The sequence below is a fragment of the Argopecten irradians genome, chromosome 5 (assembly GCF_041381155.1).
Source record: "Argopecten irradians isolate NY chromosome 5, Ai_NY, whole genome shotgun sequence".
Lineage (NCBI taxonomy): Eukaryota > Metazoa > Mollusca > Bivalvia > Pectinida > Pectinidae > Argopecten > Argopecten irradians.
The window spans coordinates 15,825,815-15,853,790 of record NC_091138.1 but is presented as its reverse complement, the minus strand read 5'-3'; the positions used below and the strand labels follow the sequence as shown (position 1 = coordinate 15,853,790).

The 27,976-nt window shown below is 39.9% G+C and overlaps 2 protein-coding genes across 5 annotated transcripts; both read left to right on the top strand.

The window, feature by feature from the left end:
* Positions 1-19: 19 nt before the first annotated feature.
* Positions 20-8,157, top strand: LOC138322988 (heat shock 70 kDa protein 12B-like). 2 transcript variants are annotated; one of them, XM_069267273.1, is made up of 5 exons: positions 20-420; positions 758-1,099; positions 1,886-2,113; positions 2,687-2,843; positions 6,079-8,157. In XM_069267273.1, the coding sequence occupies exons 2-5, from the start codon at positions 782-784 to the stop codon at positions 7,095-7,097; spliced, it is 1,722 nt and encodes a 573-aa protein (XP_069123374.1). In that variant the 5' UTR covers positions 20-420; positions 758-781; the 3' UTR covers positions 7,098-8,157. The 2 variants fall into 2 exon arrangements, with proteins under 2 accessions (XP_069123374.1, XP_069123375.1); XM_069267274.1 differs by having other exon boundaries at positions 21-420; positions 810-1,099.
* Positions 8,158-10,628: 2,471 nt separating this feature from the next.
* On the top strand, positions 10,629-26,908 carry LOC138322987 (uncharacterized). 3 transcript variants are annotated; one of them, XM_069267270.1, is made up of 4 exons: positions 10,629-11,521; positions 24,633-24,725; positions 25,810-26,310; positions 26,346-26,908. In XM_069267270.1, exons 1-3 carry the CDS (start codon positions 11,105-11,107, stop codon positions 26,140-26,142), a joined length of 843 nt encoding a protein of 280 aa, XP_069123371.1. In that variant the 5' UTR covers positions 10,629-11,104; the 3' UTR covers positions 26,143-26,310; positions 26,346-26,908. The 3 variants fall into 3 exon arrangements, with proteins under 3 accessions (XP_069123371.1, XP_069123372.1, XP_069123373.1); XM_069267271.1 differs by having other exon boundaries at positions 25,810-26,908; XM_069267272.1 differs by lacking the exon at positions 24,633-24,725 and having other exon boundaries at positions 10,637-11,521.
* Positions 26,909-27,976: the final 1,068 nt, after the last annotated feature.

Genomic DNA, 27,976 nt, shown 5'->3' with positions numbered 1-27,976 from the left:
CATAAAATATAGTGCCAAAATCGACAGCCGATATTCTGCTGTTTATGCTTTAATTCAGAAACTACCTGTTATAAATGCAATTAAAGAAAAAAAAACGCTATAAAAAGTAGTCTGAAGTTGACTGTCAATCGGAATCAAGAGAGATAGATGACTGAGAGTCGTTGTAGGTGTTTACACACATTGATATGTAATCATAAACGATAATCACTATATATAATCACTATGGAGTTTTTTACATGATTTTTTTCTCGTTTTACATGCATAATGGGACAATTTCTGTATAAACAATATATAATGAGCAATTACTGATCAATGTTTTAATCACAAAGGACATTGTACGTACACAGTTTACAGCCGACAGTATCGTTAGTACAGACAACAGTACAACATAATCAGGAAGTTGAATCCATGAATCATAAGGTAAAATATATACTCTGTTATGTTTCGATCATTACCACTACGTAAATGACATCGATATATTCACAATGATTTGTTAAAATCCTATGTTGTATTTATGTACAGTTAGGTTGTGATGTTTTGGCGTTTTTGTACCAAAATTGAATGATTTGATTGAATTTGGCGTTTCCTGTGCTTCTCTGTGTGATTTACAACATGATCCCAACCCCACCAGATACTTTTTTCAACGGATTTTGGTTTACAGGTTACAATGCATTTAAACGTGCTTTTTTTCTAGATAAGTTTTTGCATTCACAATGAACTGTCGAAATGTCTTTTAAATACTATATGTTTTCTGCAGGAATAAAATAAGTTCATAAACAAAATGGCTGACTATATAGATTTGCCTACAGCTGTGGTGGCAATAGACTTTGGAACGTCGTATTCCGGGTATGCATTTTCCTTCAGGAGCGAGTTTAAGAAGAGCAATGAATCCAGAGAGATCTTCCGCAACAGCTGGACTTCTGGAATGGCGGGGAACCTTTCATTAAAAGCTCCCACCGTGGCCCTTTTTGATCCTAACAAAGACTTTCATTCTTTTGGATACGAAGCACAAGAGAAGTTTTTTGACCTCACTGAATACAAAGAAGACGGAGAGTGGTATTATTTCAGTAAATTCAAAATGCAACTATTTGACAAAATGGTATGTTTTAAATGATTTCATTGATATTTGTTTAAAGTTGTTTGCACTTTAAAAGTTACTTTGATAATATACTTTGACTTTGATACCTTTATACAAAGCACGGAATAAGGGAAGTTACGTCTTGTTGAAATGTCGGGTGTCAAAGAACTGGACTGTGGAAATGGCGGGAAATATTGATACTCTATTCTCCAGTATTTTATTTGCATATATACAAACGTATAAATGGTACAAGTATACGCACGTATGGTCCATCTTCTCCCGTAAAACATGAATGATGAAATAGACAATGATCGCCAATTGACTTTAACTTTATGATAAAATGAACAATATAGATATACCATATTCATTTAATACAGTGTCTGTATCCTTTTGTCTTTATATATGTATACAAAGTATGTTTAGATGAAACATAATATATGCATAACATTTTTATCTAGTGATAAAAAATGCGAATATTTTGGATATATATTTGTTCATGTTTTGACAAAAATAACAAATATATTATTTAACTTTGTGATAACAGAGAGTAGGTTTACCAGAACGACGTGGAAATCAAGATATGATTCTAATCAGACTGGGCAAATGTGACAACCGCTCTGTTTACTTCAACACCATCAACCATTCTTAATACGTCGACCGAAACAATATTTTATTTGAGTGAATAACGTCTCAGTGTGAAGACTGCAAAAATGCCTTTAATCAATTCACCATTTTGTATTATTCATCTTATTGTACTAGAATGACACTTTCTCAAATTATGATCAGTCTTTTTATATTTTTGCTAAGAAACTGTCACGGAATCTGACGATAACAGACGAGTCTGGCAAATCTCTTCCTGCCATGAGGATATTCTCGAAGAGCCTTGAGTTCTTAGTAAGAAATGCTGTAAGCCAGATCAATCGGGCTATACACCAAACTAGTCAGCTATCGGAGAAAGATATCACCTGGGTTCTCACGGTACCTGCTATCTGGAACGAACCAGCAAAACAGTTCATGAGGGAGGCGGCTGTCGAGGTAAGATTGGTATAAGACACTTTGGTTTCGGAGTTTTTGTATTACATCGTTTGCCATTTGGTTAACATTATTTCATTTGAGATATCATTAATTTTCATACAATGACAGATTTTCTGTAATGAAATGATCATGTGTTCAAAATAATAATAATAAATGGCATATTCAATACTTAACAGGTAAATTCTTCTAAGGACATCCATTTTGAGGAAATATATATACTCTTTCGAGCCTTTTGAGTACACATGTATTTTTTAATATTTTGATGTATCAATATTTTAGATACTTGTATGGTCGTCTTATTACGCTTTGATAAATATGGATGTTATCGAACATTGAATAGTGTCAAACCCCAAATCTCCCTCTATACACCAGTAACAATATCACCGATTGGAAGTGCAATAGATGATACGAAAGTAATTAGACTATAGATCTTCTTAAATTATCACCTCACGAACTGATTGTAAGCTAAAATACGTTTACAGTAAAAATTAGGGACGGGGATGACTAAACGTGATCCAGCAGGATGTGAAGGACTAACATTGATTTTAGTTGGATGACGGTATTACATTGTAGGCTGGGATAGATAAGGACAAATTGATGCTTGCCTTAGAACCGGAAGTTGCTGCTCTATACTGCCGGTATCTACCCGGTACATCCGGTGGAAAGGACGAGAATGATATTCTTAGTATTCTCCATCATGGTGGACGGTACATGGTCGTTGACATCGGAGGCAAGTGTTTTCTTCAAGTCTTAAAGTCTTACTTAATTGGTTAATTTGTTTCTAGTCCCAAGAATTTCCAGTTATAAAATTGTTTATGACTCATACTTATCCCGGAGAAATTACCGCTAAGTGAATGTTAACAAAATGTCAAATCAAAAACGAGGATGAAGCGAACACAAACAAATTCCGACAGAAAACGGCAAAAGTCAGTAACGCACGCGATTGGGAAAGGAGGTAAATATGTCAATAATTCTAAAGGACTATGTATAGTTGGGGCCCTTTTTTGTCCCCACACCATATCAAATTTTCAAAACTGTTACTAAGTAAATCACTGATTTAACTTTAATGACTGTTTTATAATTTTATAAATGTAGCTGTCATGGTAACCATTCAAAATATGCATAAATTATGAATATGGAAATTTGGACAATTTTGGCCATTTTTTGTTATGTTTTTGCCTATGAAACTAAGGTGGGAAACCCTGAACAAACAAAATATAGTAGTAGATTTGATTTAGATTTAGTATGACATATTTTGTGAAATGCAACGTAGGACTGTGTTACCTTGTCTGACTTTTACCATGTAGAACATTTGATTTATATACAGTCATCCTCGATACTCAGTTAAAGGGACATGAACCTTAAATAATTTGTTCTGTATGCTTAGATATGGTTTTCAGATGTTTATTGGATATTTTATTACAATGATTGGTTATCTAAAACGACAGGAAAACGTGGGGAATACCTACCTCAAAAATGATAAAAATAGACCGTCATATTCTATTTTTGGAACACAAAACGAAAACTGGCCGAAAGCGAGGTTATAATGAACAACAAACTTGCTGACATGACAAGGAATATTAGTTTTCCACATTTTAAGATTATTTTCTTATTTACGATGGTTGACACATGCAGTTTAAGCCATATTTGTTATAAAGCAATTTATGTTTAGCGTAAGAATGATAAGTCAAAAGTCAAACGAGACTTTTCATTCGACAGGGCACCGCGAAGGGAGGTTCCTGACTTATTGCACATATATACATCACGCAAGTATAAAGTGGAGAGTTGCTCCCGTCTCTTGCATTTCAGTGATCCATTTATATTTACCTACTTTCCCAATCGCGCACGTTACTGACTCTTGACGTACACTGTTTTCTATCGGAATTCGTTTGTGTTCGCTTCACCCACGTTTTTGACCCAACAATTTTTTTTCATATGCAGTGCATTGTGGGAGGTCACTAAAGTTCAACACTACTATAATATCGTTACAAAATTCGACCGGGCCGGTTCAAAATACAGAAAGATGGAATTTCCATTATAATTATTTTATTTGACACATTTGCACAATAATTAATATATATTACTTAATTAGGTATCTGACACGTCTTAAATATGTATTTTACTCAAATTTACATGGTTTATTTAGTTTCACGTCCCTTTAAGATCTCTACACCCCTAGACTATCTACAGGTAATTTAGTTCTTTGATGTACATCAAAAGAGGCGTATAACGGTACACTGTGGTTGACTGTTAGGCTTTGAAGTATGTCATCGCTCTCCCTGTAGTCTTCAAAAAAATGTTTGCAGGCCTGTGATTGGTTCAGATTTGTTCCCGGGAGCTGCCTTCGATTTTACTATGAGATAGTCCAGGGGTGTAGAGATCGTAAGTGATTAGAACCCCTGCAGTATCAAGGATGATGTACACTTTGAATTTATGTATAGATTTTAATTTTACAGGTACAAATAAGAGCTGAAAATGATTTTTGGCAGCACTGCCAATAATCACCATATTTACATCAAATAGTGAAGTGAAATGAGTACACACGGTCAAACCATGCAGCAAAATGTCGGTCTACAATTTCCTTTCACATTTTAACAGTGCTATTACTTATTATAAAGTGATTTCTGCAGATATACATTTCCAACGTACATACATACGTAAGGCATAAAAACCAACAATTTTTCAGCACACAATTTTTGTTTTGTAACTAACGTTTATAAGGCATCTGAAATCATTTAAATGATTTTCACAGCTTAATAAATCACCGCTTATGGTTTTAATAGAATAATAACGAAAAAATGGCATGTCATTTTTTCGCCCAGTTACGGCACATATAACTTCAAATGATAATTAACAGGACTATATTGTTCTGACAAAGCTCTATGTTTACTAGTTTCATTACGCACGTGTGTTATTACTACGAGACGGCTACGGATTTTTTTTTATTTTTTTTTTTTTATTTTTTAATCCTTTCTATGATCCTTTTTATGGATGTATTCATTTAACTTGTCATTTATAGCTAAATGGCTTTTAAATATAAAATTATAGATAAGGACAGTCGAAGGATATAATGTTAGGGTTATAAATATTATTAATTACTAGATTTGTAATGTGGTGCGAGATGAACTTTTTATGAGAGTGAATGTAACGTGTGTTTTGATTGGACGAGAGGGATCATATGATCCAGTGAGAAAAGTATAAAACGGAACGCGAAACGAGTCGTGTCCCCACATCCCCACTTCCACACGCACTCATGACCACCAATATCACACCACGCACCCACCTACGGTAGGATATTGATTAAATGGCTGGCTTCTTCCTTCGTCAAGGGCATTTAAACAATGAATGATCCATCTCAATCGCACTATAAACATAACAATTTAACCCTCCTATTACTTCCTAACTTTTCTTCTTCTCCAAAAACAAGCACAACGCAAAATGTGTATAGGGATAATACAAACAGAACGCTGCACGGCGTTGGATTTTTTTTCCAGACTCGCCCTCATTGCTGGGGCACTTTAGTAACAATATATATATATTTTTACAACAAATGGCTTAGGAAGTTCTTTCAGACTCGTCCCCATTGCTGAGGCACTCTAGTAACACCAGGAGTGAGAAATGAATTAACGACCTCACACGTGATGAAATATAATTGTTATCCATTAAGAAACAAAGAATATCCTCTTTACATTCGGAGTGACAGCTGTTTGACTTAACACTTTACTAATTCGAATAAAGTCTTGCGTCGCAAATAGTATAGGTATATAGTATTGGGTATTTAGGTATAAATGTCTTAAGTTGACAGGCAGCAAAACTCTTATTTGACATCAACATACCGCTATGTTGAAGCTGAAAATTAACAAAATCATGTTGCAAACCCTACATGTATAGATTAATAGAATATGATAAGTTATACCCTGCTTTAAGCAACCAAACCATTATTATTTCTCCGTTTCTTACTACAGGTGGAACCGTAGACATTGCAGTACATGAGGTATCTGGTAACGGGAAGAAAGTTACTGAGATCTTACCGGCGTCTGGGGGCGATTGGGGTGGGGAGAGTGTCAATAAAAGCTTCTTCGACTATTTCACCAGAGAAATTGGTGGAGAAAAAAGTACAAAGATCAAACAAACTCGAAAGTCTCATTGGATGAAACTCGAGACTAATTTCGAAGAAAAAAAGAGGAAATTGAAGAGCAATTCTGAAAGAGGGATTCGCCTGGATGTACCACCTGTTATAATTTTAGACGCAGAAATGAAGATCGATTTGAGCAAGTCCTGGAAAATGGACATAAGCAATGACATCGTCAGATCTTTCTTTGGTTCAACAAACAACATCATCAGACACATGAAGTTTATACTGGACAGAGTCGCCGACATTGATCTAATTCTGATGGTTGGAGGTGGGGCTCAGTCTGACTATGTTTCAAACATGGTAAAACAAGAGTTTGCCTCTAAAACGGTTATAGTGCCCGCCAAAGCTGAAGTGGCTGTTATGGAAGGCGCAGTCTTGTACGGATTCGAACCCTGGACTATATCCGCCAGGATGTGTCGATATACTTACGGTATCGGGTGCAATCATCCATTCAAAGTTGGGGTTCATCGAGAGGAATATCGATCTGAAATAGACGGCAGAGACATGTGTAAGAATATTTTCGATAGGCTAGTTACTGAAGGAGAGGTGTTAGAAATACACGAAAAACGCGTAGCTGAACAATATAGCTCGTCACACAAGAGTGAAAGCAGAAAGGATATCATTCTGAACTTTCCGTTTTTCGCTTCTAGTGACACATCATGCCAATACGTGACTGATCAATCATGCGAAAGAATAGGGAAGATTGATATTCAACCTCCAGCTGACGGATGGCCTGATTCGGTTAAGTATCGCCTAGAAATGTACTTCGGAAGGACTGAATTCGAGGTAAAGATATTCAACGATAATGATGATCGAGAATACAGCGCAGAATTCGATTTTCTCATCTAGCGACAAAATGTCCACGAAGTTTCACCGAACCCACAAACACCAAGGCGAGACACATATCGGAAGGTATATCTTGTTGCCAAATGAAGACAAGTTAGTTTTCGAATAAGGAATCCCTTTTTAATTGAATTGTAAAATAAAACGAACTGACTTAAAGTGAAAAATCATGTAATCTCTCTTTCACAATTCACTTCGAAAAAAATGTGTATGTTGCATATGTACCATAGCATGTCATGGATTATTTCCTCGCTGCAATGACACTGGGACAATCTGCAACTTCTCAGTGCGTTATTTCCAATAGAGGAAAAGGTAATAGAGAAGTGATTCAAGCAGATGACATACTAGCTATAATGAAAACCGCTAATAAAGCTCGTGGGAATAAACCGTGTCGTGAAGATACTTATCACAACAACAGGCTAGTAAAACAAGAACGATCGTAAAAGATTGACAAGATTGAGTTCCTGATTAATTTTTGCCACATCGTTTTAAATGTATCCGATTAGTGGTGTGGTATTGCAAGATAACTTTTATAAATTTTGTAACTTTAAAGACTTTTTCATTAAAAATTGCAAAAAGGTAATTGTGGTGATATATTTCTTGTGCATTAATTAATACACATAATGACTTTGGAATTTCCAACCATTTATTTGTTTGTTTGTTTGATTATTTTAACGCCCTATTAACAGCCAGGGTTATGTAAGGACGGCCTCCTATGTATGCAGTGTGTAGCGTGTGTGAAGTGCGAGATTCGTGTTTTAGGAGACTGCTGTATGTTCGTGTTGTGTCTTCTTGTATAATGGAACTGTTGCCTTTTTATAGTGCTATATCACTGAAGCATGCCGCCGAAGACACAAAGCAACACACCCAACCCGGTCACATAATACTGACGACGGACGAACCAGTCGTCCCACTCCCTGTTTGCTGAGCGCTAAGCAGAAGCAGAAACTACCACTTTTATAGAGTGGTCAGTACATACAATACCAGCACATACAGAGTTTGGTTCAGAAAGACCGCACAGATACCTAGTAGCAGATTCTGCCGACCTCTGTCAGACGTATTATAAAGAGAGCAATCCTTTTGTGTGTGAATCAGTAAAAAAATCAAAATCATTAACCGACCTTTTGTGATTTGTAATAGCAGTGATGAATTGAATATGGGGGTTGTTCTGCAACTCCATTGTTCAGTATACGCCCAGGACTACCAACATCACCAGTTTTTAAGCAGTTAGAGTTTAATTGCTTCATTTCTCGCTGAAATTTGGTAATTATCATGGAAGTGTTGGTAATTATCGTTGCATATCCTTTCGTAAAGTCTCTGTGTGCCCATTAGGCTCGTAGCCAATCATAGTAAAGAAATATGAACCAGGAAGAAAGGTTGAACCAATAAAAATGGTAAACACATATGACATATATCGCAACAATGTAAACCAAATAAACCACTTTTTAATTTTCACATCAATTAAACAATAACTAACTCCAATGACACATATGAAACCGCTAAAAACTTAACCATATTCTTTCAAGACGTATTTTGAGAAGATTGAGTTCCCAGTAATTCTTAGGAATGACTTCGGTCAAGAATTGTTACGTCCACTGACACAACCTTCCGTCGTCATATACAACAGCTGACAGTTTGGGAATACCACTCAATGAACCTTATATCGCTAAGTCAGGACAATCATTGACCATTATCATTTATGGAACAGGTTTGGGTATATAGAGTATACACGGTTAGTATCTTACAATACAAGGTTTATTTTGGTACGAGACTTTGCCGAGTAATCTCGTCTATCCGTGTCGAGCACCAAAATAAACCTTGTATTGTAAGATACTAACCGTGTATTCTGCTTATCCTGCAATTATCATGACATTCAAAACGAAAGCAAATTGCCAGTTATTTTAATGGTTTCGCTCAAAGCGAGACGCTTCCGTTGGAAATATACAAGCGCATTCGCAAACAGTACCAGTAATTCTATTCAGTGTGTTATATCACTGAAACAATATGAAAATACTAAAAAAACACATTAATTACCCATCAAAGAATTACTCTACAATACATGCCTTCTTTTGTCATGAGCCAAGAAATGATGACACACCAAACGAGATTTTCGATATCGTAAAAAGGACGTCATTTCGGTGAATGTGACGTCCCTTTTTAGCGAGACTGAATGACGTTTCATTCCCGGGAAGGTTCAAGTTCTTGGTCAGGTTAGAAACAGTTCCGTCAGATATGAAACAAATTCATGTGCTCATATTGGCGAATAAAGCATTTCGTATTGACGGATAAAGCACAAGTTTATCCGGCAGTAGTTATCCGTCTGTATATGGGGCAGTTGCAGAATGAATCCTCTTACAGTGTTCGCAATGACAAACCAGGTGCTAACAGAGACATAGGTTCCTCAGTGACAATACACGAGAGAAAAAGAAAATGATAGTGTAAGGTAATCTTATAAAACAGAGAAAGTCACCCGATGGTGGTGATCGTCGAACTAGGTTTGAAGTTCAGAGATTAAGAACCAAGTAGTCTTTCCTGATTCGAGATTCCGTTGAAGTTCGTTTTTGCCACATCGCTTTGAAATGTATTCGATTAGTGATGTGGTATTGCAAGATATCTTTTCTGTATTGTTTAAGTTAAGGACTGTTTCATTAAAATTGCAAAAAGGTTATTGACGAATGTGATGATATATTTGTTGTGCATTACTACTCACAAGGACTTTATAATGTCCAACCAACGGTCTGTGTATACATGTACCAGTACATACAGAGATTGCTTCAGAAAGACTGCACACTTTCTCTATTTGTGTAGAATCAGTGATACCTAGTAGTAGATTCTGCCGACCTCTATCAGACGTATTATAAAGAGAGCAATCCTTTTGTGTGTGATTCAATAAGAAATACAAAGTATTCAACGACCTTGTGATTTGTAATAGCCGAATATGAGGGTTGTTCTGCAACTCCATGGTTGATGAAGTATACATGTATACGAGATGGTTTCGGAAACAAATATAAATAGATAAACTTTTTTTTAACTTTAAAGGCAATAAAACAATAACTAACTTCAATGACACCTATGGAATCGTAAACAACTGAACCATATTCCTTCAAGACGTATTTTGATGTGTTGAGTTATATAATGGAAAGACTGTTCAATTTGACTAGCTTTTGTTCTATCGTCGTAAATCGGAACGACTCTGAAATGTACTTTGGAGGTTAAATAGAGGTATTGTACATAGCGTGATGGTATGTAGTATTCGATTAATATCGCAAATTCAATTAAATCTATTAACTTTTCAGCGTTCTGGTTACGCTTTGGAGAATTGATTAAAAGTAAATATTTGAGTTAAAATGTTCAGGGTGGTGTGTAGATAAGGATGATATTTGCTGATACGTTAAGCTTTGGTTAACTGTAGTGTCCGAATAAGCACTGCTCTGTGTATTACACAGCTTACGGAATGCGCATGTGGACCTATTGTTCAATTATCGATCTGCGATTGGTAGATACGGGATATTGATCCTATCGCCGCGACGGGTGACAGAATACTCAGTCTGCTCCCATACCGGGTACACAGATTTTGTTCTGTGACCATTTAGAAAGATTGAGGACTTGGAATTGACAGATTTTTTCCCCGTTTTGCTCGGTACGTTTATATACACGAGAAGCGTTCAGAAGCTATCGCCTTAAATCGTCTTGATCTTTCTCAAAGGGGGAGGTAGCGGCCCATGACACATTTGAATAGCTTGTAAAGCATATAGGTATTTTAAATTTAAAGCAAAGATCGCGCTATTAAGTTGAAGTGTTTCTCTAATACAGGACGACCTACGATGGACTCGCGGGGCTTGAGAATCAGCCCATATCTACACTCTAATACAATTTAAATGACCTACGACATGCCGTTCTTAGCTTATAGACAATAGAACGTGTTTAAGAGGAATCAACGTTTAGATCTCTAAAGAGGATTTAGGCTTTAGTCAGGATACATTACATATAATTACACCGCTCATGAGCGACTCATGTCGTCACAACAAGCAAACGAAGGGTTCAAATTACCACCGATTAACGAAAGTTCACTCCGCGGGCCACACAAGTTACCCGGTGCAGCAGGGCTCAGCGCGGAAGGTGTTGGGACCATTCCGGTCTCGGTGACAATTCCTGGAGCAGGACGTAATCCACAGACAAACGTTCGGAGTGTTCCGGCACATACGGATGTCATACAGCCCAACATGCCGGGCAGGCAGGGTAGAACTACCCATCTATACAACTCAAATCCGGACTATAGCAGCAAACCCAGACAAGTGTCCAAACCCAGCGTTGTAGCTTTTGATGGATTCGAAGTTCCGCGTGGAAAGAGCAGACGGAAAGTCAATGGATTTTTCCCGCCAGTGAAATTAAGGAAAGGTGGCAAAGGGAGTAATAACGAGAATGGAGAGGTGAGTCTGGCATTGACGAACGTGATTCTGGGGTCTCTATCACCATAATATATAAACATACTCATGTTGATGTTAAGGCTAAAATGGAATGTACTTCTGACATAAAACCCCGCAGACAAGTAGATACTATAGGTAATGATAAAGTGTACAAAGAATACTAAAATATTGTCTTTAGTATTTTAAACGGACAAGCTGGAAGAGTCTCGGGATTAGGCCATGTAAATATTTAGCCGATGAGTTGAGAGGTAAAACTATTTACGGACAGAATTAGTATCATATATTAACACTTAATATGACTTTATGTTGTTTGTTAAACCTCTCACGCCGTGTTACAAACTCTGTGGCAAATAAAGACAAAACGCAGTAGGTGACACGCGAGGTGTGAGGAAAATGTTCGTTTTACAACACCACCTGGATAGGACTCAGATTTAAATTAGCTTACAGTCAACAAGGAATCTCATATAAATACGAAAGTTAGCGTAAATATATTAAAAGGTAAAAATTTAACAGCCCTCAAGGTTGTGCCATTTGATCTCTAGTAATTATGTAGTTATATTTAAATTCCGAATCACAATTACCTAGTACGGCTTTACATATGTAGGCATCTAAATACTAGCGTTACAAACAGTCCAATTAACTGATACGTAGATTGATTCGGGATATAGGTTTTAAAGCTCTAACCCATATAACTCAATTGAATGACAATTATTAGAGACTCGAAAAGCCACAGTTAACCACAGGTAGCGCAAACACTATATATACACACACTAACATTGGTTCCCAGGTGCGTGTGGACAAAATTACCAAACATGAAGTAATAACTATCGATTCGGCGAACCAATATAATATAAATATATCAATGTAAAAAACTTTTGTAGAGCGATTCGTAAAAAAATCTTATTCATGTGTACATCTACACAACATATCTCTGTAGTTATAATGACAACCAGACTATAATAAAGTTGTCACAACATACACGTACAGTTAACAACAATCACGACTATCAGACCCAAACACAACAATCACACACACATACAGTTGTAACTTCGACAATCACACGCATACAGGTGTAATCACAAAAATCACACAAATACAGTTGCAATCACAAAAATCACACACATACATGCAATCACGACTATCACACACATGTAGCCGTGATCACGACAATTACACATATACAGTTGTAATCACAACAATCACACACATACAGTTCTAATCACGACAATCACACACATACAGCTATAATAACGACAATCGCACACAAACATTTATAATCACGAAAATCACACACATACAGTTGTAATCACGACAAAAACACACATGCTATTATACGACAGTTGCAATCAAGTACGACAACCAGCCCGTGATATATTATCTATAATAATCTGACTTGCATACGTGATCACTATAATCCACTCGAACACCACTATAATCACAACAGTTTTACATGTGTAACAGCAGTATAATTACGACACTCGTACAACTTCCAATGATGTTTTAACAGCCAGTCATAACAATAGGTATCAGTACCACATCACTGTTAGCAACATATGCTCAACGACTAACAGAAAATAAAACGCCATGCCATTCAATGATATTTTGATTTAAAAATCTATTTTCATGTGTTAACGAAGTACTCGTTCAGGCAAACATACTTTTCCTAATCGATGCTAATGATACTTTGAAATCCCAGCATCAATACATCTCTATTGTCGATCAAGCAGCCCAGGCGCGTATGAAAACCAACCGCAAAACAAACAGCTAACAACAGACAACTGAAAGGTAATATTTAACACCAAGCTCAACTACACCCTTCCAACACTAAACCTTCACTACAAACACCAAACTACACTACAACCACCGACACCAAACTACGTACTATAACCACCAACACCAAACTACACTAAAATCACCAACACCAAACTACACTAAAATTACCAACACCAAACTACAGTACAACCACCAACACCAAACTACACTACAACCACCAACACCAACTACACTAAACCACCAACACCAAACTACACTAAACCACCAACACCAAACTACACTACAACACACAAACTACACTACAAACCAAACAACTACACCACCAACACCAAACTACACCTACAACACCAAACACCAAACTACACTACAACCACCAACACCAACACTACAAAACACCAACACCAAACTACCCACAACCAAACTACAACCACACAACACCAAACTACATACAACCACCAACCAAACTACACTACCACCAACACCAAACTACACTACAACCACCAACACCAAACTACACTAAAACACCAACACCAAACTACACTACAACCACCAACACCAAACTACACTACAACCACCAACACCAAACTACACTACAACCACCAACACCAAACTACACTACAACCACCAACACCAAACTACACTACCACCAACACCAAACTACACTACAACACCAAACTACACTACAACCACCAACACCAAACTACACTAAAACCACCAACACCAAACTACACTACAACCACCAACACCAAACTACACTAAAACCACCAACACCAAACTACACTACAACCACCAACACCAAACTACACTACAACCACCAACACCAAACTACACTACAACCACCAACACCAAACTACACTACAACCACCACACCAAACTACACTAAAACACCGATACCAAACTACACTACAACCACCAACACCAAACTACACTACAACCACCAACACCAAACTACATTACAACACCAAACTTCACTACAACACCAACCCTACTACAACTTCCAACACCAATCAACGCTACAACCACCAACACCAAACTACATAACAACACCAAACTACACTACAACACCAAACTCTACTACAACTTCCAACACCAAACTACCCTACAACACCAAACTACACTAAAATCACCAACACCAAACTACACTAAAATCACCAACACCAAACTACAGTACAACCACCAACACCAAACTACACTAAAATCACCAACACCAAACTACAGTACAACCACCAACACCAAACTACACTACAGCCACCAACACCAAACTACACTATAACCACCAACACCAAAGTACACTAAAATCACCAACACCAAACTACACTAAAATTACCAACACCAAACTACAGTACAACCACCAACACCAAACTACACTACAACCACCAACACCAAACTACACTACAACCACCAACACCAAACTACGTACTATAACCACCAACACCAAACTACCCTACAACACCAAACTACACTAAAATCACCAACACCAAACTACACAAAAATCACCAACACCAAACTACAGTACAACCACCAACACCAAACTACACTAAAATCACCAACACCAAACTACGCTACAACCACCAACACCAAACTACAGTACAACCACCAACACCAAACTACACTAAAATCACCAACACCAAACTACGCTACAACCACCAACACCAAACTACACTAAAACCACCGATACCAAACTACACTACAACCACCAACACCAAACTACACTACAACCACCAACACCAAACTACATTACAACACCAAACTACACTAAAACCACTATACCATCTACACTACAACCACCAACACCAAACAACGCTACAACCACCAACACCAAACTACATTACAACACCAAACTTCACTACAACACCAAACTCTACTACAACTTCCAACACCAATCAACGCTACAACCACCAACACCAAACTACATTACAACACCAAACTACACTACAACACCAAACTCTACTACAACTTCCAACACCAAACTACGCTATAACCACCAACACCAAACTACACTAAAACCACCGATACCAAACTACACTACAATCACCAACACCAAACTACGCTATAACCACCAACACCAAACTACATTACAACACCAAACTTCACTACAACACCAAACTCTACTACAACTTCCAACACCAATCAACGCTACAACCACCAACACCAAACTACATAACAACACCAAACTACACTACAACACCAAACTCTACTACAACTTCCAACACCAAACTACGCTATAACCACCAACTACACACCAAACTACACTAAAACCACCGATACCAAACTACACTACAATCACCAACACCAAACTACGCTATAACCACCAACACCAAACTACACTAAAGCCACCGATACCAAACTACACTACAACCACCAACACCAAACTACGCTATAACCACCAACACCAAACTACACTAAAACCACCGATACCAAACTACACTACAACCACCAACACCAAACAACCAAACACCACACACCAACCAAACTACAACACCAACACCAAACTACACTAAAACACCAACACCAAACTACACTACAACCCAACCACACACACCAAACTACAGTACAACCACCAACACCAAACTACACTACAACCACCAACACACCAAACTACACTACAACCACCAACACCAAACTACGTACACTACAACCACCAACACCAAACACCCTACAACACCAAACTACACTAAATCACCAACACCAAACTACACTAAAACACCAACACCAAACTACAGTACAACCACCAACACCAAACTACACTAAAATCACCAACACCAAACTACGCTACAACCACCAACACCAAACTACACAACAAAACCAACTACAACACCAAACTACACTAATCACCAACACCAAACTACACTACAACCACCAACACCAAACTACACTAAAACCACCCACACCAAACTACACTACAACCACCACACACCAACACCAAAACCAACTAACACAACAACCACCAACACCAAACTACAACACCACCAACACCAAACTACACTACAACCACCAACCAAACTACACTACAACCACCAACACCAAACTACACTAAAACCACCAACACCAAACTACATACTACACACCAAACTACAACAACACCAAACTACACTACAACCACCAACACCAAACTACACAACAACACAAACTACACTAAACCACATACACTACACTACAACACCAACACACTACAACAACACCAACCACCAACACCAACACCAAACTACATACAAACAACCAAACTTCACTACAACACCAAACTCTAACTACAACTTCACCAACACCAAACTACGCTATAACCACCAACACCAAACTACATAAACAACACCAAACTACACTAAACACCACCAACCAAACTACACTACAATCACCAACACCAAACTACGCTATAACCACCAACACCAAACTACATTACAACACCAAACTTCACACTACAACACCAAACTCTACACTACAATCACTTCCAACACCAATCAACGCTACAACCACCAACACCAAACTACATTACAACACCAAACTACACTACAACACCAAACTCACTACAACTTCCAACACCAATCACGCTACAACCACCAACACCAAACTACGCTACAACCACCAACACAAACTACACTAAACCACCGATACCAAACTACACTACAACTTCCAACACCAAACTACGCTATAACCACCAACACCAAACTACACTAAAACCACCGATACCAAACTACACTACAACACCAACACCAAACTACGCTACAACCACCAACAACTACGCTAAAACTACTAACACCCAAACTCCACTAAAAACTACCACACCAAACTTCTAGGAATATTTTGAACAAATAAAAACCCGTTGGTCTAATAGAACTGTAGTTCCCCAGAGACGACGATATATGTTTTGTTTTTGGGGGTCAAGGAAAGTTCCCCAAGTTGTTATAGACTTAGTATCCCAGGGCCGAGGAAAGTTTTATAGAGTTAGTTCCCCAGGGCCGAGGAAAGGTTTATAGAGTTAGTTCCCCAGGGTCAAGGAAAGGGTCAAGGAAAGTTCCTTTTATAGAGTTAGTTCCCCAGGGCCGAGGAAAGGTTTATAGACTTAGTTCCCCAGGGTCAAGGAAAGGGTTATAGACTTAGTTCCCTAGGGCCAAGGAAAGGGTTATAGACTTAGTTCCCCAGGGTCAAGGCAAAGGGTTATAGACTTAGTTCCCCAGGGCCGAGGAAAGGTTTATAGAGTTAGTTCCCCAGGGCCGAGGAAAGTTTTATAGAGTTAGTTCCCCAGGGCCGAGGAAAGGTTTATAGACTTAGTTCCCCAGGGTCAAGGAAAGGGTTATAGACTTAGTTCCCCAGGGCCGAGGAAAGGTTTATAGAGTTAGTTCCCCAGGGCCGAGGAAAGTTTTATAGACTTAGTTCCCCAGGGTCAAGGAAAGGTTTATAGACTTAGTTCCCCAGGGCCGAGGAAAGGTTTATAGACTTAGTTCCCCAGGGCCGAGGAAAGTTTTATAGAGTTAGTTCCCCAGGGCCAAGGAAAGGGTTATAGACTTAGTTCCCCAGGGCCGAGGAAAGGTTTATAGAGTTAGTTCCCCCAGGGTCAAGGAAAGGGTTATAGACTTAGTTCCCCAGGGCCGAGGAAAGGTTTATAGACTTAGTTCCCCAGGGCCGAGGAAAGGTTTTATAGAGTTAGTTCCCCAGGGCCGAGGAAAGGTTTATAGACTTAGTTTCCCCAGGGCCGAGGAAAGTTTTATAGAGTTAGTTCCCCAGGGCCAAGGAAAGGGTTATAGACTTAGTTCCCCAGGGCCGAGGAAAGGTTTATAGACTTAGTTCCCCAGGGTCAAGGAAAGGGTTATAGACTTAGTTCCCCAGGGCCGAGGAAAGTTTTATAGAGTTAGTTCCCCAGGGTCAAGGAAAGGTTTATACTTAGTTCCCCAGGGTCGAGGAAAGGTTTATAGACTTAGTTCCCCAGGGCCGAGGAAAGGGTTATAGATTTAGTTCCCCAGGGTCAAGGAAAGGGTTATAGACTTAGTTGCCCAGGGCCGAGGAAAGGGTTATAAACTTAGTTCCCCAGGACCGAGGAAAGGGTTTGTAGACTTAGTTACCCAGGGTCAAGGAAAGGGTTATAGACTTAGTTCCCCAGGGCCGAGGAAAGGGTTATAGACTTAGTTACCCAGGGTCAAGGAAAGGGTTATAGACTTAGTTCCCCAGGGCCGAGGAAAGGGTTATAGACTTAGTTCCCCAGGGTCAAGGAAAGGGTTATAGACTTAGTTCCCAAGGGTCAAGGAAAGGGTTATAGACTTAGTTACCCAGGGCCAAGGAAAGGGTTATAGACTTAGTTCCCCAGGGCCGAGGAAAGGTTTATAGACTTAGTTCCCAAGGGCCGAGGAAAGGTTTATAGACTTAGTTCCCCAGGGTCAAGGAAAGGTTTATAGACTTAGTTCCCTAGGGCCGAGGAAAGGTTTATAGACTTAGTTCCCAAGGGCCAAGGAAAGTTTTATAGACTTAGTTCCCCAGGGTCAAGGAAAGGTTTATAGAGTTAGTTCCCTAGGGCCGAGGAAAGGGTTATAGACTTAGTTCCCAAGGGCCGAGGAAAGGTTTATAGAGTTAGTTCCCTAGGGCCGAGGAAAGGGTTATAGACTTAGTTCCCTAGGGCCGAGGAAAGGTTTATAGACTTAGTTCCCTAGGGCCGAGGAAAGGTTTATAGACTTAGTTCCCCAGGGCCGAGGAAAGGGTTATAGACTTAGTTCCCCAGGGTCAAGGAAAGGGTTATAGACTTAGTTCCCAAGGGTCAAGGAAAGGGTTATAGACTTAGTTCCCCAGGGTCAAGGAAAGGGTTATAGACTTAGTTCCCCAGGGCCGAGGAAAGGGTTATAGACTTAGTTCCCCAGGGCCGAGGAAAGGTTTATAGACTTAGTTCCCCAGGGCCGAGGAAAGGGTTATAGACTTAGTTCCCAAGGGTCAAGGAAAGGGTTATAGACTTAGTTCCCCAGGGTCAAGGAAAGGGTTATAGACTTAGTTCCCCAGGGTCAAGGAAAGGGTTATAGACTTAGTTCCCCAGGGCCAAGGAAAGGGTTATAGACTTAGTTCCCCAGGGCCGAGGAAAGGGTTATAGACTTAGTTCCCCAGGGCCGAGGAAAGGGTTATAGACTTAGTTCCCCAGGGTCAAGGAAAGGGTTATAGACTTAGTTCCCCAGGGCCGAGGAAAGGTTTATAGACTTAGTTCCCCAGGGCCGAGGAAAGGTTTATAGACTTAGTTCCCCAGGGCCGAGGAAAGGGTTATAGACTTAGTTCCCAAGGGTCAAGGAAAGGGTTATAGACTTAGTTCCCCTGGGTCAATGAAAGGTTTATAGACTTAGTTCCCCTGGGTCAATGAAAGGTTTATAGACTTAGTTCCCCAGGGCCGAGGAAAGGTTTATAGACTTAGTTCCCCAGGGTCAAGGAAAGGGTTATAGACTTAGTTCCCCAGGGCCGAGGAAAGGTTTATAGAGTTAGTTCCCCAGGGTCAAGGAAAGGTTTATAGACTTAGTTCCCCAGGGTCGAGGAAAGGTTTATAGACTTAGTTCCCCAGGGTCAAGGAAAGGGTTATAGATTTAGTTCCCCAGGGTCAAGGAAAGGGTTATAGACTTAGTTGCCCAGGGCCGAGGAAAGGGTTATAAACTTAGTTCCCCAGGACCGAGGAAAGGGTTATAGACTTAGTTCCCAAGGGTCAAGGAAAGGGTTATAGATTTAGTTACCCAGGGTCAAGGAAAGGGTTTTAGACTTATTTCCCCAGGGCCGAGGAAAGGGTTATAGACTTAGTTTCCCAGGGCAGAGGAATATAAAATTATACCTATTTCCCAAGGGTCAAAGATGGTATAGGGTGGAGGAAGGCATTTGTTTTGTTCCATGGGGTCAAGGGCATATACATGTATTTTGTTCAATGGGGTCGAATAAGGCATATACTTTGATCCATGTGGTCATGGATAGTATGCTTTGTTCCATGAGGTCGAGGAAGGCATATGGTATGTTCCATGGGGTCAAGGAAAGTATGATTTGGTCCATGAGGTCAAGGAAGGTATATTGCTTAAATTTTGTTCCACGACTGGGGTCCGGGAAAGTGGGTGAGATACATTGTATAAGCCTTGTTACCATGGATTGATAAAAGTATATACTTTATCTCTGTGGTTTTAAAAGAAGGTTTAGACTATGTTTCCGTTAGACAAGGAAGGTATATAGTCTATGTTCAGTAGGACGGACGGACACGTTTCCCATAGTGATCCTGGCAGCTCGCCTTCTGGCGGACTTGTCACCTCAGAAAAACAATGGCAGGCAGTCGATGGTATCCAAGTCATTGTATGAGGTGACAATGTTTGAAGGTATGGGGGTACAATGGTTTACTTAGTAAAGTCATGTCTGTATTCCCGAGATTCCATGACGTGTCCATAACATATATATTCCACGTTTGTATTTCATTCTAAAGACCATCTATAATTTTCGTCCTTCTAAAATGGTCATAGACATAAGTTGTAATGATATACGATATACAATAAACAAACCTTTTGTTTAGGCTTGTTTACTAGTATCGACTGTTTTGATATACACTGACGTTATGGATGTTCGCGTCGAAGTTTTAAGGTTTATAACAGTAGGCTATTTAAGCGTTGATAAGTAGCTATATACACGGGACAATAACGTTATAAGTATGTACTCGTGCCCACTGCTTAGTGTAATTAATTAAGTATAAAACGTTTATTACACTAGACTAAATACCTCTCTACTAATAGGGTAGCAAACTGCGGGCTCGTTCTGCCCACTTATACGGCGGGTACCGACCTCATAGTATTTAGCAGGGAATCAGTCAGAGAGGATTAATGCTATGATATACGTGGATATGAAACCAATAATGTAATTGAATAATGAGATAATAAGATAAATTGGATTTATTGAACGAGTTCAATATCCTCTCCTTCTCTTCTTCCATTCATTTGTCTTCTTTTTTCTTTCATTTGTCTTCCATTTTCTTTTTCCTTTTCTTCGTGCTTCTTGTTTCCCTTTTTCTTTCTAAACCAGAGCGATGATTTCGTTATGTATAATGAGCACGTCTACTCCATATTGTAGTAGACTAATTAGAATTCGATATCGCCATTCAATAGATCAGTATAAAACCGTGGCTGCCTCTCCTCGTCGAGTAGCACTTAGTAATGTAAACACTTCATCTCCACAAACATACTCAATTTATTTTTGATTTAACTACATCACACCGGCGGAATATACACTGTACAATAATTTAGATATGTTTGAACAACGCTATTTCATAAGATGTCTAAAGTACTTATATCATACAGTCCTTAATGACGTCATAGAATTTGTAGTCTGCTCGGAAACTGTGCAAAGTTTGCACGGTTCCGAATATGGTCTATATATAGCTCAATGTTGTGTTATCATCCCCATAACGACCCCTAATTATCCATTTATAGACACTAATGTAGTCTCAATACGATTCCTTACTTCTCCGACTATTATGATCCCACGTGTCGCCTTGGTTTCCCTACTCATATGATCCCACGTCTCGCACTGTATCCTTACGCCTGTGATCCCACGTGTCGCACTGTTTGCCTACTCCTGCGATCCCACTGTTTGCCTACTCCTGTGATCCCACGTCTCGCACTGTTTCCCTACTCCTATAATCCCACGTGTCGCACTGTTTCCCTACTCCTATAATCCCACGTGTCGCACTGTTTCCCTACTCCTATGATCCCACGTGTCGCACTGTTTCCCTACTCCTATAATCCCACGTGTCGCACTGTTTCCCTACTCCTATAATCCCACGTGTCGCACTGTTTCCCTACTCCTTGATCCCACGTGTCTCGCACTGTTTCCCTACTACTATATCCCACGTGTCGCACTGTTTCCCTACTCCTATAATCCCACGTGTCGCACTGTTTCCCTACTCCTTATCCACTGTCGCAACTCCTTAATACCACGTGTCGCACTGTTTCCCTACTCATATGATCTCACGTGTCGCACTGTTTCCCTACTCATATAATCCCACGTGTCGCACTGTTTCCCTACTCCTATAATCCCACGTGTCGCACTGTTTCCCTACTCATATAATCCCACGTGTCGCACTGTTTCCCTACTCCTATAATCCCACGTGTCGCACTGTTTCCCTACTCATATAATCCCACGTGTCGCACTGTTTCCCTACTCCTATAATACCACGTGTCGCACTGTTTCCCTACTCCTATAATCCCACGTGTCGCACTGTTTCCCTACTCCTATAATACCACGTGTCGCACTGTTTCCCTACTCCTATAATACCCACGTGTCGCACTGTTTCCCTACTCCTATAATCCCACGTGTCGCACTGTTTCCCTACTCCTATAATATCCATCCCACGTGTCGCACTGTTTCCCTACTCCTATAATCCCACGTGTCGCACTGTTTCCCTACTCCTATAATCCCACGTGTCGCACTGTTTCCCTACTCCTATAATACCACGTGTCGCACTGTTTCCCTACTCCTATAATACCACGTGTCGCACTGTTTCCTACTCCTGTGATCCCACGTGTCGCACTGTTTCCCTACTCCTATAATACCACGTGTCGCACTGTTTCCCTACTCCTATAATACCACGTGTCGCACTGTTTCCCTACTCCTATAATACCACGTGTCGCACTGTTTCCTACTCCTGTGATCCCACGTGTCGCACTGTTTCCCTACTCCTATAATACCACGTGTCGCACTGTTTCCTACTCCTGTGATCCCACGTGTCGCACTGTTTCCCTACTCCTATAATACCACGTGTCGCACTGTTTCCTACTCCTGTAATCCCACGTGTCGCACTGTTTCCCTACTCCTATAATCCCACGTGTCGCACTGTTTCCCTACTCCTATAATCCCACGTGTCGCACTGTTTCCCTACTCCTATAATACCACGTGTCGCACTGTTTCCCCTACTCCTGTGAATCCCACGTGTCGCACTGTTTCCCTACTCCTATAATCCCACGTGTCGCACTGTTTCCCTACTCCTATAATCCCACGTGTCGCACTGTTTCCCTACTCCTATAATCCCACGTGTCGCACTGTTTCCCTACTCCTATAATCCCACGTGTCGCACTGTTTCCCTACTCCTATAATCCCACGTGTCGCACTGTTTCCCTACTCCTATAATACCACGTGTCGCACTGTTTCCCTACTCCTATAATCCCACGTGTCGCACTGTTTCCCTACTCCTATAATACCACGTGTCGCACTGTTTCCCTACTCCTATAATCCCACGTGTCGCACTGTTTCCCTACTCCTATAATCCCACGTGTCGCACTGTTTCCCTACTCCTATAATCCCACGTGTCGCACTGTTTCCCTACTCCTATAATCCCACGTGTCGCACTGTTTCCCTACTCCTATAATACCACGTGTCGCACTGTTTCCCTACTCCTATAATCCCACGTGTCGCACTGTTTCCCTACTCCTATAATCCCACGTGTCGCACTGTTTCCCTACTCCTATAATCCCACGTGTCGCACTGTTTCCCTACTCCTATAATCCCACGTGTCGCACTGTTTCCCTACTCCTATAATACCACGTGTCGCACTGTTTCCCTACTCCTGTGATCCCACGTGTCGCACTGTTTCCCTACTCCTATAATACCACGTGTCGCACTGTTTCCCTACTCCTATAATCCCACGTGTCGCACTGTTTCCCTACTCCTATAATCCCACGTGTCGCACTGTTTCCCTACTCCTATAATCCCACGTGTCGCACTGTTTCCCTACTCCTATAATCCCACGTGTCGCACTGTTTCCCTACTCCTATAATACCACGTGTCGCACTGTTTCCCTACTCCTATAATACCACGTGTCGCACTGTTTCCTACTCCTGTGATCCCACGTGTCGCACTGTTTCCTACTCCTGTGATCCCACTTGTCACTTTGATTCCCGACTCAGATCATATCAGCAGTATTATGAATGTAATCGTGTGTTACATGTATAAATTATATTCCAGTGCTACTAATATATTTATATTCTAGCAGTCTTGATATAAATAACATCAACTTATATTGGCATATGTTATTTAATAATTTACTGAAAAGGGATAAAATGAGTAAAATAATGTATACTAAAAAGCATTAATTTTACTTTGCATAAATGACATATGCAATAACGATAACATATTTCTGGTTTCCCATGTTGGACCTCAAATCCTCTTATCGCAATTACATAAGCCTGGTCACACGACAGTCCACAATATGTATTTGGCGTCCGAACAAAACCTCGTCGATTAAAGCTTAATCACTACCGTTTTATCCTATGCTTGCATGTGTACACAACACACCATGTTTATTGTACACGTAACTATTCACGTTTGGGCTGTGGTCAGAAGTTAAAAATATCTTATTTTTATACAGCAACCTTTCGGTAAAAAGAAACCTTTCTTCTGGAAACCTCCACAAAAATCCGACCCGAGGGTAGCTGTATGCTTCAGTGAAAGCTCTCGCTATGTATGTATAGGTACTGGTGCACACGGTTTGCATTTGACTTGACGACTACAATAACACGTGTCCTAATAATCTTTTCTAACATGGCAATATCGTGGGCCAGCATTGTCTACACTAAGAGATACTCAACATCAAAGGAATTCGAAGCTAATCAGTTCGGGTTATTAATATTTTGCTCATCAAATGAATAATAGAACGGATTTTATAAACAAACCAAACAAAATTCAAGCATAAGGCCTAGTCACAGCGGAGTTGACCCAAAGGGACCTGGCACGAATGTTTGACCAACAGTATTTATATATATAGTATAGCACTTTAGAATCTTTCATCTTTACCTGTCTTTTAGTAATGAATTGTGATATATAGAAAATGACACAATTGTACTTGGTGATTATTGAAAATGTCCCTTGCGACAGTCCAAATCCAATTGGTATTTTATTCTATTCTTAAACTACTTCGTCACGAGGTGAAGAACTATGTGCGGCTCCATATTGCCATGACAGTTAGTCTAAACAGCATACTGTTACTAGACCAATGTAGTAGTGATGTGACGTGGAGGGTGTTTGGTTTGGTAGCGGGAAGGAACTGTGTTACGTACGTGGTTGGTCTGTTCGGGAATAGTGTTGGTGATGGTGTAGGTGTGAATAGCATTGAATATATTTGTACATGCATCTATATTTGACTTTAACTTTTTGAGGTAAGTGTTAGTAATTAGCTTTGTATTCGAACTCGAAGCCAAACTGTCGGGCTATATGACCAGCCCTTCACCTTTGTGTCCCCACGTCGGCCAGTTGCCAGATAATATTAACCGCATGTAGGTGGTTTTCTTTTCCCACCAGTACTCCGGTTGTCCTCCATCTCTAAATGAAACTGGCTTTTGATAGGACATAGACGTTTTGTTAAATAATTTAAATTTAAATTAGTGTAATAGAAATTTGTTGATCCGATTGGTTGATATTCAAAGCCACTGAAGCAGGACCCTACAGTTTTACATATTGGTGTTTGAACATTGACATCATAATGATATATCATGTGGACAAGTTCGTAAATGCGTCCATTGATCCATAATTTGTTTTTCTCATTTCAGCCCGTGGTAGGCAAAATCCATCTGACCCCGACTGCCCATACGGAGATTAGGTCAAAATCTGTGATGTCACGAAATGTGGGTTACTTCACGAATGCTCGGATGTCCCCGGATTCTATAAGGACGGCCCAAACAGCCCCAGAAGGAATTGTGTACCCCAATATCATCCACGAAACGGACTATGATGACATTACTGTCCTACCCCCGCCCAAAAAGATCCTTCCTCGCCGGGAGGTACCCTGGGTGTTTAGATATAAAGTGAAAAGAAATATGAACGAACTGGCAAAGATTTTAGCAAGTAAAGCTCCGCAGCCAGTCGTGGACCAGGCGTCCTGAGGGAATGAGCCCGGTTCCCAATAGATCAGGCACTCGATGGCTCGTCATCGGTGTGAAGCCACTTGTGATATTATAACTGTATGTTATATATGGATTATCGGGAGATTATGGCAGGCGGTTATCAATAGATATTGTGGAAAGCCATCGTATGTGTGACCGTTGCCTAAGGTTTAAAGCCATCGTATGTGTGACCGTTGCCTAAGGTTTCGTATTCATATACTCATCAATAATACTCGGAATAATGGACACTTACGCATGTGTAAGCAAATATAGTAATCATAATGTTTTAATTATGTGTCTGAGACATATCTACACCGTGTGTTAGTACACAGGGAATCATCAGATGGAATAGGATGTCGGTTTTGCTTTGTTCAATAAAATGATCACAGTTTGTGAGTCCCCGCTAACATTACATCCGTCACTGAACTACATCTAAAGTCAAACGAATTCAATCACATCGATTCAAATTATTCATAGCGTTCTGTCTCGCCTACTAACTTTAAATGGAATTTGAAAACGTAGACATCTTCGTTTGCGTAAACACGGGTTGTTCTGAAGCGTTAATGTAAAGGCCATTCATCAAACCTTACTTTAAATGTAAATATACGAATACCCTTATAAATATTCGTAGCCTGCAACGCTTAACCCTGGAAATAAGTGTGTATGCACAACAGAGGCTGTGAAAGTTGACATGTGGATCTGTGATATTTTTATGTCGTGTGATATGTTTAAGTTATAGAAATGTAATTAAACGTAATCAATCATATTAAGGTGGTTTTGTTTGGTTGATAAATAGCACTATGAACTACCGTTACATAAGGATAGCTGCCAAAGACGTCAGTGACGGACACAAGAGGTCGTGGTGGGTATGACAGTAAATGTCCCGAACAAGTACGTGCACATCCTCGATATTACAGTGGTAACGATCACTGTCGTTATAGTGGTTTTGGTTTTATTAGTTTAAAGTCCATCAACAGCCAGGGTCATGTAAGGACATGCCAGGTTTGTTGGAGAAAAGCGGGAGTATCCGGAGAAAACCCACAGATCAGCGGTCAGTACCTGGCAACTGCCCCACATGGGATTCGAACCCGCATCCCAGAGGTGGAGGGCTTGTGGTAATATGTCGGGACATCTTAACCACTCGGCCCCCTGTCGTTACATACAATAAAATCAGTGATATATAGAAGTCTAGTGACCCGTGGAATATCGAGGATGTAGGTACCAGGAATACAGTTGGATGTAAATTAACAGATTTTCAGCAGAAAACTAGCGATTTCGTATAAACTAATCCACACTACGCCAAGAGACACCAACGTGAATACGTCGACGGAGGTCATGACGTAGGGCAAACTGCATGAACACTGAAGAAAAGATTTAGCTTTAAACCAAACAGTAGCCATTTGGAAGCAAAGACTTTACTGTAGGAACCAAACAATGGTGAATCCTAATAAAGACTTTAAGAGGTCTTGTAAATCAAATTGTTTAAATAGGTCACCAGTTTAATCCAAATGGCCAAGAACTGTCTGAAATTGTAGAAACGGTGACTGTCAAGCTGATTAAAACCAACACTTCAATACGCTTGGGGACTATGGGAATCAAACTCTGGTTAGCCCATCCATAACTAGAGGAGATCAGTACAAGAGTTTGATGTGTAGAAGAAATGGTCGATGTAAAACAAATGTGTACTTAAGCACGAAATTGATCTATATGTTGACTCCAGGCGACTTTGTTGAAATCATAAATTGTTCCTTTTACTAACCGATATTATGTTATGAATTTTCCGCAACTTTTTTCAGTGGCACCATGTTATAAATGGTAAAACCATGTCGCTGAA

Excerpts from the sequence above, each read along its gene's own strand:
- LOC138322987 (XM_069267270.1), top strand. The coding sequence starts at position 11,105 with ATGTCGTCACAACAAGCAAACGAAGGGTTCAAATTACCACCGATTAAC. Across the intron at positions 11,522-24,632 it reads GTAATAACGAGAATGGAGAG|CAACCTTTCGGTAAAAAGAA; the intron begins GTGAGTCTGGCA and ends ATTTTTATACAG. Across the intron at positions 24,726-25,809 it reads TCAGTGAAAGCTCTCGCTAT|CCCGTGGTAGGCAAAATCCA; the intron begins GTATGTATAGGT and ends TTCTCATTTCAG.
- LOC138322988 (XM_069267273.1), top strand. The coding sequence starts at position 782 with ATGGCTGACTATATAGATTTGCCTACAGCTGTGGTGGCAATAGACTTT. Across the intron at positions 2,114-2,686 it reads TGAGGGAGGCGGCTGTCGAG|GCTGGGATAGATAAGGACAA; the intron begins GTAAGATTGGTA and ends ATTACATTGTAG. Across the intron at positions 2,844-6,078 it reads CATGGTCGTTGACATCGGAG|GTGGAACCGTAGACATTGCA; the intron begins GCAAGTGTTTTC and ends TTCTTACTACAG.